Below are 11,802 nucleotides of genomic sequence, written 5' to 3' on the forward strand. Positions count from 1 at the left end.
GATTGACCTCCTCTGCATTTTCATACTAATCGGTCTATTTCCCTATCAGATAATTGTCACTCCACCTGTCAGCTTGAGCTGAATGCGGGCAGTGAAGACAAAAGCCATTTTATGAAGTGGTTACGATAACACCCACACTGCTAATGTGAATGTGTGGGGAGATTAATGGCTCATTGCATTTGAATGACTCATTGCTGCCATTCAGTTATCTGGATGGTCGTGGCAGGGCCACTGGTCTTGCTACTGGGCACCATGTGGGTGGGATATGTCATAGGGGGTGCCCATGCCTTTAGCCAGGGAATAGAGGGACCAGCTTATCTGTATGTAGGCTATTACCAGCTATCACAATTTTATGGTGCAACATGGATAGAGATATCATTTTGGAGATATGTGCCGAGAACAATTTTCAATCAAAAGATTCATTGTTTGACAGCTACAGACAAAAACAAAACAAAAAAAACACCGTTCATAGCAGTTAGGGGCACACACTGGACCTTGTTCTGTCTTATGGTTTATGTGTATGGATCAGTGAAATTTACAACACATGTATATCGGATCATCTGCCTGTTTTATTTACTGATACAATCCCTTGTTACAGAGTTTTAACTTGTGTTCCTGCACACTGCCTGCGTGTGATTACTACATCGCAGTTTTCTATTGCTTTTAAAGACTCAATGCTTTATACTCTGGATGGCTGTTGTGATCTCAGTGCTGAGGAGCTTACTACCCTTTTTGACTCCACTTGCACTGATATCTTGGACTCTGTTGCTGTATTTAGGATTAAATGCAATAAACCACTTTCAGAGCCATGGCTGAATGATACTACCTGCTCTCAGATGCACATGTAGATGAGCTGAGAGAAGGCAGATGAAAGATAAGCTCCAAGTCTCCTTAGGAATTTTACAGGATTGCTTGTCAAAACACTAGAGAGCCGTTAAAACTGCTAAAATAGAGTTTATATCTAACCTTGTCTCCAATAACAGTCATAGGCCTCAGGTTCTTTTCAATGCTTTCAACTCTCTTATAAATCCTTGTGATACAGCTCGTACTGTGCCAACGTCCACACTCTGTGAAAACTTTCTTAAATTTTTTATCGACAGGATTTATGCTCTTGGGTCTTCATCTAATTCCCTTGCCCTGGACCCTTCTGTTCCCCCTATGTGCCCAGCTGTCTTCGATCCGTTTGAGTCTGTATCTTTCCCCTTATTATCAGAGGTAGTTCATCATCGGTAGCCTACAAATTGCCCCTTAGACAGTATTCCCTCTCGTCTACTAAAAGAATTGTTAATACTGTTGGGTCAGGTGTTCTTGTTTTGATAAATATCCCTCTTATTTCAGGGTGTGTTGCAGTTGCTTTTAAACATGCTGTAGTGCAGCCTTTTATCAAAAAGATAAATCTGGACCCTTCTGTTCTCTCTAACTTCAGGCCAATTTCTAAGTTACCTTTTCTGACTAAAGTTTTGGAGCAAGTAGTGTTTATCCAATTGCAAACATTTTTAGATAATCATGGCATTTATGAAAAGTTTCAGTCTGATTTTGAACCACACCATGGTACTGAAACAGATCTCTTAAGAGTTTTTAATGATCTTCTCTAAGCTGTTAATTCAGGGAACTCTCACTATTCTGATTCTTTTAGACCTAACTGTGGCCTTTGACACTGTGGCTCATGGGATCATTTTATCACATCTTGAACAGTGCATAGGCATCAAAGGTACCGCCCTCAAATGGTTTCAGTCATACCTGACAGATGGACATTTCTCGGTTCACCTAAGCAAATATTCCTCGACTGTGGCCCCAGTTACTTGTGGGGTCCCTCAAGGCTCAATTTTGGGCCCCATCCTCCTTTCATTGTATATGATGCCCTTGCGGTCAATTTCTAAGAAGCACATTCCTTTTCATCGTTTTGCTGATTATATACAAATGTATCTGCCTATGAAAACAAAAAGCAAAGATTTAGTGAAGCCTTTGTTGAACTGTTTAAAAGATGTCAAAACCTTGATGGATTTAAACTTTCTCAATCTTAATGGAAATAAGACTGAAATCGTTATGTTAGGATGACCTGATCTATTAGATGATTCTGATGGTACTCTTGGCCCTTTAGCTTCTTCCAGTTGATCTTATGTTAAGAATCTTGGTGTGACTTTTGACAGCGCCTTCAAATTTGATAAACAGATTAGTTCAGTTATCAAAACTAGCTTTTTTCAGTTAAGACTTTTAACCAAGGCAAAGCCCTATCACTCTCCCAAAGATTTCAAGACAGTTATTCATGTTTTTATTACCTGTCTTTTAGACTTTTGTAATTCTTTGTATGTGTGTGTAGAACAGCCATCTCTTCATCATCTACAGTTAGTACAAAATGCAGCCACTCATCTTCTAACTGGAAAAATAAAGTGTGATCACATAACACCAGTACTGGCCTCCCTCCACTGGCTTCCTGTCCATTTTAGGATTGATTTTAAGATTTCATTGCTTGTTTTTAAGGTTTTAAATGGGTTGGCGCCACACTATCTGGCAGAACTCCTGCATCATCATACTCGAGTCAGAACACTGAGGTCAACCAACCAGATGCTCTTGGATGTTCCGAGATCCAGGCACAAAAATAGAGGCAACTGAGTCTTTGCGGTGGCTGCCCCTAATCTCTGGAACAGTTTACCTATTCAGATAAAAACTGCTTGCAGTACTTTGGCACAGTGGTTAGCGCGGTCACCTCACAACAAGAAGGTTCTGGGTTCGAGCCCCGGAGTGGTCCAACCTTGGGGGTCATCCAGGGTCGTCCTCTGTGTGGAGTTTGCATGTTCTCCCCATGTCTGTGTGGGTTTCCTCCGGGGGCTCCGGTTTCCTCCCACAGCCCAAAGACATGTAAGTCAGGTGAATTGGCCATACTAAATTGTCCCTAGGTATGAATGTGTGTGTGTTTTATGTGTGTGTGTGTGTGTGTGTGTGTATGTGTGATGGCCTGGCGGCCTGTCCAGGGTGTCTCCCCGCCTGCCGCCCAATGACTGCTGGGATAGGCTCCAGCATCCCTGCGACCCTGAGAGCAGGATAAGCGGTTTGGGTAATGGATGGATGGATGGATAAAAACTGCTCAGAACTGATTTCACCTTCTATTGTGCCACAAATTATTTTATTGTTAATAGTAATAATAATAATTATTATTATTACTATTATTTATATTATTATTCATGGGCGGCACAGTGGCACATCGGTTAGCGTGGTTGCCTCACAGCAAGAAGGTCCTGGGTTCCAGCCCTGGAGTAATCCAACCTTGGTGGGTCATCCTGGGTCATCCTCTGTGTGGAGTTTGCATGTTCTCCCCGTGTCTGTGTGGGTTTCCTCCGGGGGCTCCGGTTTTCCTCCCACAGTCCAAAGACATGTAAGTGAGGTGAATTGGCTGTACTAAATTGTCCGTATGAATGATTGTGTGTGTGTGTGTGTGTGTGGGGGGGGGGGAGCTGTGATGGTCTGGCAGCCTGTCCAGGGTTTCTCCCCGCCTGCCGCCCAATGACTGCTGGGATAGGCTCCAGCATCCCCACGACACTGAGAGCAGGATAAGCAGTTCAGATAATGGATGGATGGATGGATTATTATTTATATTATTATGTATATTGTTTATTGTTTTCTTTTATTCTTATTTGTTATTTACTTTTCTTTTTGATTATTTGGTATTTTAAGCCTGTTCAGCATTTTGGTCAACTGTGGTGGTTTTAAATGTGCTATACAAATAGATTTTTGGCTTGACTTGACTTATCTAACAATATACATTTTCCTTTATGTTCATGAAAGCTGCAGATAAAGTTATAATCTAATCATGAATATATGATATCCAAATGATGACTGCATCTTTCGAACCCCCATGCCACAAACCCCAAAGCAAGATAGGAACCTACCAGTCTTGTATAAATTTTTAGAGGCTATTACTTACTAAAGGGATTACGATAGGGCAATATTCTGGTTCAAGTTCCTTGTAATGTGAAAATTTGCTTGGCAAATAAAAAACAGATTGTGAACCCTTAATGCAGCTGTTGCAGCTTTATAACCCAATTATAACTCAAAACCAGCTCCATTTTACGGAGTACAAAATACACTATAAACATTCTGATGCATCAAAGTACATTTGAAATTCGTGATTGTCTGTCAAACTGAGTCAGTCCTTGAATCAATTATTCTGTCAGTCACTATATAGAGAACATCTTCTCTGCCGTGACTTGGTTTTCTATGGCAAGGCTGTTCAATTTCATTTTGTTCAAATTAAAGAATGTCCTTTGAAAAACAGTTTATTGTTGCACATGTTTCCATTGTGTATTGGACTGCAACCAAATCATGCTCTCTCCGATCATTGTTTCCAGTGCATCCTGTTCCATGTGCTTTCCCTGTCGCATTTAATCAGGCCCATATTCAAATCAAGCAATTGACAGCTATCTCACTCCCTTTCCTTATTGGAGTCTCCCCCTGGTCACTGTCCTTATCTATGCTTCCTCCAGAGGAAATAACCACAACATCTCATAACAAAAAGAACTGATTGCAGACACAAAACTCCTTAAGGAAGACTGCATCTTTAATGTCCGGGTAACATGTCATAGGCAATAAGTGAACTACTCAGTTGTCTCCCCTCCCTCCAGCAGCCTGTGTTTGATGTTGTGGGGGGTGGGGGGTGGGATTGGGGTTGGTGGGCAGCAGTGAGGACAGTAGGAGGTGAATAGGGCAAAAGGGGAAGAGGTGCCTGCAGTGGGTTTTAAAGAGACCATGTTAAACAGCAGAGATTCCTGGAATGTTAAGATAGCTTTGACCGCCCCTGGGTTGTATAACTGGAGACCAGGCAGCCATGGGCAGGGCTTCATCCGTGACGTCATGGGAAGGAAAGGAGAGAGTTATAAAGTGGTGGTGACATAGCTCAGACACCTGCAGAAAAAGGAGGCCAGTGGCAAATAAAACACAGCTATAACTGTCCCTTGCAGTCCTGCAGATAATATAGAGCTCGTTTGGCTGTCATCCACTACAACATGTCTTCTCATACAGGCCTTCTGCTTATCATCACTGTCTGGGCTTCCATGGAAGGTGAGTCAGCTTGTTCATTTTTATGATAGAACAGATAAAAGCAATATGTGAGCACAATATAACTTGTTATATTATGTACACAGCATGTAACTGTATTTTGTTGAAATACTTACCTGTGTAATTTGTAAAAATTCATTGTGGATAAATTGTGCTTTACAGTATCTGATTGACACAATTGGTTCATGACTATTCAATCAATTTAAGGCGTTTCTCAGCTGAAAAAGGGGACAGAGTTTAATAAACACCTTGATAATAATAGTTTTTTTGTCTACAGAGCAATGTACACAATGACTCACTTTTGCACAGTAGCGTTAGTCTCCGTCAGCTATGCACAGAGCAGCAACAGTCATCCTTGCATGATGGTTGAGGCACATGTTTCAGCAAGTCTTTTTCTTAAAACCAGCCCTTGTCTAGTGAGTCCATAATATCAGACGTTTCCAGAGCCAGTTGCTCACCACCTTCATCAGTCATCATTTCATCTTAAAATTGTTCTTTTTTTCTATTCATCCAAGTTTTTTTTTAATTCAATTAATATTAAACATTGACATATGTATAGAATTGCTTTTCAAGGAAATCCAAGCCTAATCTTGCAGGAGCATGACAGCGTTTGCTCTTTAGTTGTGTAGACCATATATTTCAAACAAGAATAAGATGTCCATCTTTATTTTCTTTCTTAGCATATCAACCATTTGACTGGCCAGCAAAAATTCCATTATGACGTCAAAGAAGGTTGAATCGGTTCATCTGGATACAATGTTTATTGACAGATACGTTTCATCACTCAACTCAGTTGGGTGATAAAACGTATCTGTCAATAAACATTGTATCCAGATGAACTGATTCGCCCTTCTTTGGGTTTTTTACCTGGATTATTGAGCATGCACTAAGACATCTTTTATGACTTTGGCATGACTGTGCTCAAAGCAAACAAATTCTGCCATCCAGTGAATAAAGTCACTCAGTCACTGACCAAGAGCTCTCAGAGAAAACGAAAACGCTGTCTTGTGTGATAAATACTTGTACCCACTCTACAGAAGTCTTCAACTTATTTTAACACATCAATACTATAAATGATAGTGAGGGAGTTCACTTACTGAAAATTCTATGATGATGACAATGGGCTTTGACAGTATGTTTACCGGACTGGTTTGTACAGATAGCTGAGCAGTCTTTTGTCTCCAGGTTGGGGTTTCCCATTGACGAATGAGGAGAATCTGGAGGCCAGTGATCCGGTGGGCCCTGTGCACAGAGTGAGGACCAAGCGCTGTGCCTGTAGCAACCGACTGGACACTGAGTGTCATTACTTCTGCCATCTAGACATCATATGGATCAATACACCAAGGTGAGCGCTGACAAACACAACACACAGGTATATTCCTAGACCCACACAACCACAGATATCGAAACACAAATACATATGCACACACACACACATACATATACATACACATATGCATATATACAGTGCATGCATGCATCAGTGCAAACACACACACTCGGACAAAACACAGTTGTTATGATGACGCATGCAATCAATGGCATATGGTCCTATGAAATATATAGAGCATTAAGAAGGGAAAGTAAATATCAACTGTCCTACATGCAAAAAGCCATATAAATATCACAGTGATTGCAACAAACTAGCAATATCACCAAGCCCAGTTTCTGTGTGATTCATTTCATACTATCTATTGTTATTACGATGATTAATCTGGCAGTGATTGTACCAAAGAGCAAAGTCTAAAAATCTGTTGTCCCCCCCCCCCCATCAGAAAGCTGATTGATAATGGGTATCTCTCTTTCTCTGCTGCTCTCTCCACCTCTTCTTCTGTATTTACAGCAAGACAACAGTTTATGGCTTGGGCAGCCCTCTATCACGACGCCGCAGATCCACCGGCCGCTGTGCCTGCGCCAACCCTGACGATGACACCTGTACCAGCTTTTGCCGCCAAAGGTGAGTTCGGGAAAAGAACGTCTTGGAAACAACCAAAAACATGCACCAACTGCAGAATACCTTTACAAAGGTTCAAACGCAAGGGCACGAGGTGATACTGAGCACCGTTTTTGAGGGCAAGCATTCTTGTCCTTTATGAAGCACAAGGTGTGGTGCAGTGTCAGGGAGTAGTTCATTTCTCTCTGTTGCTATTATTAGCCGAAGATGTTGTTGTTGTGCACCTTAAGGCAAACCTGCCCTCTTTGGGAGTCATCATCAGCACAACGCAGCCAAAGCCTGAGGGAGTATAATAATCCCATACCAGTGCGTTAAATTAGGACAGCTTGTTTTGGCTGGGCCAAGAGGGCAGAGGAGTGAAGTATGCAGGAGTTTAAAAGCAAAGTCAGGGATTAATAGCTCCGAGAGATGACAGAGAAACAAATAATGTTACCACCTAGAGACGCTGACAGACTGACACACCACAAGGCAAACGTTGTGTTTAAACAGCGACATTATGTAGCTCATAGAAAAACTTCACTGGTATCAATAAAACGCTTAGTGAGTCAGTAAAGATAAGACCTTTGTAGGTTGCTGACTGTGCAAGAAAATATTACAGTGTTCTTTCTTGATGGGAATTTCTCTTATCAAGGCAATAGAAACATAATTTGAAGAATCATAAATCTGAATTTTTTATTTTATTTTTTTTTCATTTTAATGCCATTGGTTATCTGTATTGATTTTATGATTTTCTGTTTAGCCTTGAGATCGCTTCTCCAAAGAGCACCATGAGGAGACCTCGGATCAAGCTGTTCGATATCCTCAGGTAAGTTTTGAGGGAATTCCAATTTGCCTCGAGCGCTGACTGACTGAGTAACGCATAACCAGCGGCGGCTGTGTTAACCTGCTGGCTGTGGATATTTTCCAGCTATGTGCTTCATCGGGTCTTTTTTTTTCCTTTCACAGGGCTTTGAGCAGCCTAAACCCGGCTAGTTCAGGGAGAGAGGAGGGCCCTGTGGCCCGGGGGAAGGATGCACGCTAAACCGTGCAGCTCTCCAGGCCCGGAGAGCGAGAGGAGCGCGAGCACCTGAACAAAGGACACTCTTTTTGACAGAGAGGAGGAAAAACAAAGAGCCGCTAAAAGACGTGTCCCATACAGGAAGGCCACAGCGTCGCAAGGCTGTCTGTAGGCACCCTGGAATAGATGGGTGGAAAACATGACAGAGTTCTGCAGACAGGTCTGGAAACCAGATGTTGAGGATTAGCTTTGAGAAGGCCGACTATCACATTTGGAGACTGGTATGGCCGTGGTTTTTTGTTGACTCTGGCCCTTTGGTCTGCAGCAGTTGGCATGATAGTGTGTGTGTGTATGTGTGCATTGTCACTACACACTTCCTTATCTGACTGATTATCATCTACAAGAAGAATGTAGCAGGGGAAATAATGTACACAACTAGAAGTTTTGGCAGGATGTCTGATGTAATTGTTGTGTTCCAATTATTCTTTTGCAAAACTTGAGATGTTCTTTCTTTTGTGCGATAGTTCGACTGCTATGGATAATACAGTTTTACAACTTGAGATGACAAAGTCATTGGAGATCTACTGTACTTTTGATTTTTTTGGGATTATGATGCTTGTAAATCATTTACAATAGAAAAATTCATCCAATAGACTTAACATCAATGATTGACGGATTTTGATTAGAGCGCTTCTGCACTGGGTGTTAGTATGTAAAAAGTGGTGTCATAAAATGGGATAAATAAACTGAACTTCAAATCTAAATAATGCCAATCTTTGTCTCTTGTCTCATTCCCGTGCACAGTGGCAAACCACACCACATTTTTCAACCCTGAGTAAACACAATTCCGAGTTCAAATGGAGGTCAGTGATTAAAAAAAAGAAAAAAAGATCCAAGAACAGACGCCCAAATCAATGATAAATTAACCTGCCATTCAAAGGCAAGACAGCTCACGCTATTGTAAAGATCTGTGGCGTGCTGAAAAAGGATGCAAAGTTTTGTAACTTTCCTTAAATGAATGGGGGAGAGGAGGTGCCGCTCCGCACTGCAGGTACAAGGATGACCCGTCACCCCTTGTTCTTTCCCGATAGCTTGTACATACTCTCCGTTCAACCCTCCAACATGCAACCAGACAGACATGCTGTGGGCTGTAAAACCCAGTCATAATAACAGTGGGAATTTATCTCCATTGTAGTTTTCGTTTCACCGAATGAATCATAGTGGCAGCGAACTGACCTCACCGTGTAATAAGGCATCTGAGTTGCTCCGATGACTAACCCTGATCATTTTAAGCTGCTACTGTGGTTTTTATTGTGGGAAAGGACTATTGGAGGATCTTCTGCCCAATAAAACTCATTCCATTCCTAACATATTTCTTGGTTTACATCTCCTGGCAGGACGCCCTGTGGCCATGCTTTCTAGACAAGCCTGGGTACAGTCATGGGCCTACTTCAGTCAGTTTCAGGGATGGGCGGAATTACTAATTCGTCACTAGTCTACAATAGACTGACTGACAGTGTGGCCGCCTATCACACATATTCAGTCACACCTGACTCAATCCTGACATGTCCTTGTAAACACAATATTGAAACTAGACAATGCCTTCACAACAAGATCACCGAAACCAAAACGGCAAAGTGTAAAAGGTCATCAAAACAGACACAAACCTCACTGCTATTTTAAGATTTATGTCTTCTGCCAGTCTTAAAGTCATGCTTCATCTTTTCTAACTTACACACCTGAAACTCCCCCATTTCCTGCCTGGGTCACAAATTCTCACATCTGCAGCTTGTGCAGCGTGCAACTGCCAGGATTTTAAGTGGTGTAAAAGTTAGCTATAGAATTGATTCCCATAGTTCTTGTTTGTTTGTTTTTTTTTTGCTTTCCCCCCCTTTTTTCTCCAATTATATCCTGCCAATTACCCCACTCTTCCGAGCTGTCCTGGTCGCTGCTCCACCCCCTCTGCCGATCCGGGGAGGGCTGCAGACTACCACATGCCTCCTCCCATACATGTGGAGTCGCCAGCCACTTCTTTTCACCTGACACGTAGCACAAGGGAGGATCGCGCTATTCCCCCCAGTTCCCCGTCCCTCCTGAACAGGTGCCCCGAATGACCGGGGGAGGTGCTAGTGCAGTGACCAGGACACATACCCACATCCAACTTCCCACCCGCAGACGCGGCCAATTGTGTTTGTAGGGACCCCCGACCAAGCCGGAGGTAACATGGGGATTCGAACCGGTGTTGGTGGGCAATGTAATAGACCGCCATGCTACCCGGATGCCCCTGTTCTGCCAATCTTAAAGTCATGCTTCGTCTTTTCTAACTTGCACAACTGAAACTCTCTCATTTCCTGCCTGGGCCACAAATTCTCACATCTGCTGCTTGTGCAGCGTGCAACTGCCAGGAGTGGTGGAAAAGTTAGTGGTAGAATCGATTCCCATAGTTTACTAATCGCTTACAGACAATGTCATCTGACAGGCAGTTCCAACGTCTTGTCTATGGACAAAAGGTGATGCTCTTTTTGTAAATCAGGGGACCCGGACTGTGCATCGCCTGAGAACAAAGACTGACAAACTCGGCGTGTTATTTCATCACTCCTCTAAACTTGCTTTCATAGGCATGTATTTAGGCAAATTCCTCACTGTTGCTGCCAGCAGCAACATGTTTCTGATTCCTTTAATTCTTATGACGAACACAATGTACACTACGTAAAAGAAAAAGTTGAGTACTGTTTTCATCATACTCCAGGACATTTGCATGGGGCATGCTTAACACCTCTCGCACAATATATGTCACATTCTCTTTTCTATAATCTCTTTTAACTAGATCCAAACCAGGTTTGAATAGAGAGGTCCACTATGAAAAACAGGATACAGTTTCCACATTCCTGTCTGTCTACATACAGAAGGGATTAATAGCAGGATGTGGCAGGCTAGTTGCTGGTCAATCACAGGAAATGATATGAAGTAGTGGAGGGTAGATAATGGGGTGATTAATCTTAATCTGAGACATTTTATTCCTTGGTTGCCAAGTAGCACCTCAACAACAACAGAAAAAAAACAATCACTGCTATGCTGTACAAACCTTAATGAGCCAACGGGCCCTTTTACTCTCCACGTGAATATAATATGGAAAGTAAAAATTCTTTCGCCAATTTTAACACGGGAAAATGTGAACAATGCACCACCAGTCCAGAAAACAGCCATTTACAAAATACCTGGTGGTTTTGGATTTGGCACTCTCCTCCCTGGCATTACTCTGTCCATGGTGCTGGAACAGATGAGACATCAACCATCAACGTAAGATGCAGAGCCAAATACATGACCAAGCTCAGTAGTTTACTGCGAGCTTTTAGGTGTACCTCAAGTACCCCGTAAAAGCATTAATAATCTGCTCATCAAAATAAATCCAAATCAAGCGAACGTTTGGCCTACATCATGACAGCATAGTGGGTTTTCTTCCAAACACTAAGTTGTAACTTAGTGTATCAAGTAAAACTATGAATAGGAGTCCTAAGCCGGGGTCGCAAAAACGCTGTGCTTTCTGACACCAAGATTATACAAAATGCCAATAGCACCAGCAATAATATTAATAATGCTGATATTAGCAATACTGATCTTGCTAATGACTTAACAATCATTTTATCTCCGTAAGTGAAAATCTTTCCAACAAAATTAGCCAGCCACAGGGTGCCACTTTCAGTCAATATCTACAAAAAAAAAAAACCCATTTGAACTCATTTTTCTTGAAGCCAACTGACAAAAATGAAGTTTCTAAAATCATCATGACTATGAAAAG

The 11,802-nt window shown here is 42.1% G+C and overlaps 1 protein-coding gene across 1 annotated transcript; it reads left to right on the top strand.

The window, feature by feature from the left end:
* Positions 1 to 4,924: 4,924 nt before the first annotated feature.
* LOC130117745 (endothelin-2) lies at positions 4,925 to 8,762 on the top strand. Its single transcript, XM_056285941.1, has 5 exons — positions 4,925 to 5,055; positions 6,238 to 6,397; positions 6,896 to 7,009; positions 7,746 to 7,811; positions 7,952 to 8,762. The coding sequence occupies exons 1-5, from the start codon at positions 5,001 to 5,003 to the stop codon at positions 8,025 to 8,027; spliced, it is 471 nt and encodes a 156-aa protein (XP_056141916.1). The 5' UTR covers positions 4,925 to 5,000; the 3' UTR covers positions 8,028 to 8,762.
* The last annotated feature ends 3,040 nt before the right edge of the window (positions 8,763 to 11,802 follow it).

The sequence above is a fragment of the Lampris incognitus genome, chromosome 9 (assembly GCF_029633865.1).
Source record: "Lampris incognitus isolate fLamInc1 chromosome 9, fLamInc1.hap2, whole genome shotgun sequence".
NCBI classification, from domain to species: domain Eukaryota; kingdom Metazoa; phylum Chordata; class Actinopteri; order Lampriformes; family Lampridae; genus Lampris; species Lampris incognitus.

Excerpts from the sequence above, each read along its gene's own strand:
- LOC130117745 (XM_056285941.1), top strand. The coding sequence starts at position 5,001 with ATGTCTTCTCATACAGGCCTTCTGCTTATCATCACTGTCTGGGCTTCC. Across the intron at positions 7,010-7,745 it reads ACCAGCTTTTGCCGCCAAAG|CCTTGAGATCGCTTCTCCAA; the intron begins GTGAGTTCGGGA and ends TTTTCTGTTTAG. Across the intron at positions 7,812-7,951 it reads AAGCTGTTCGATATCCTCAG|GGCTTTGAGCAGCCTAAACC; the intron begins GTAAGTTTTGAG and ends TTCCTTTCACAG.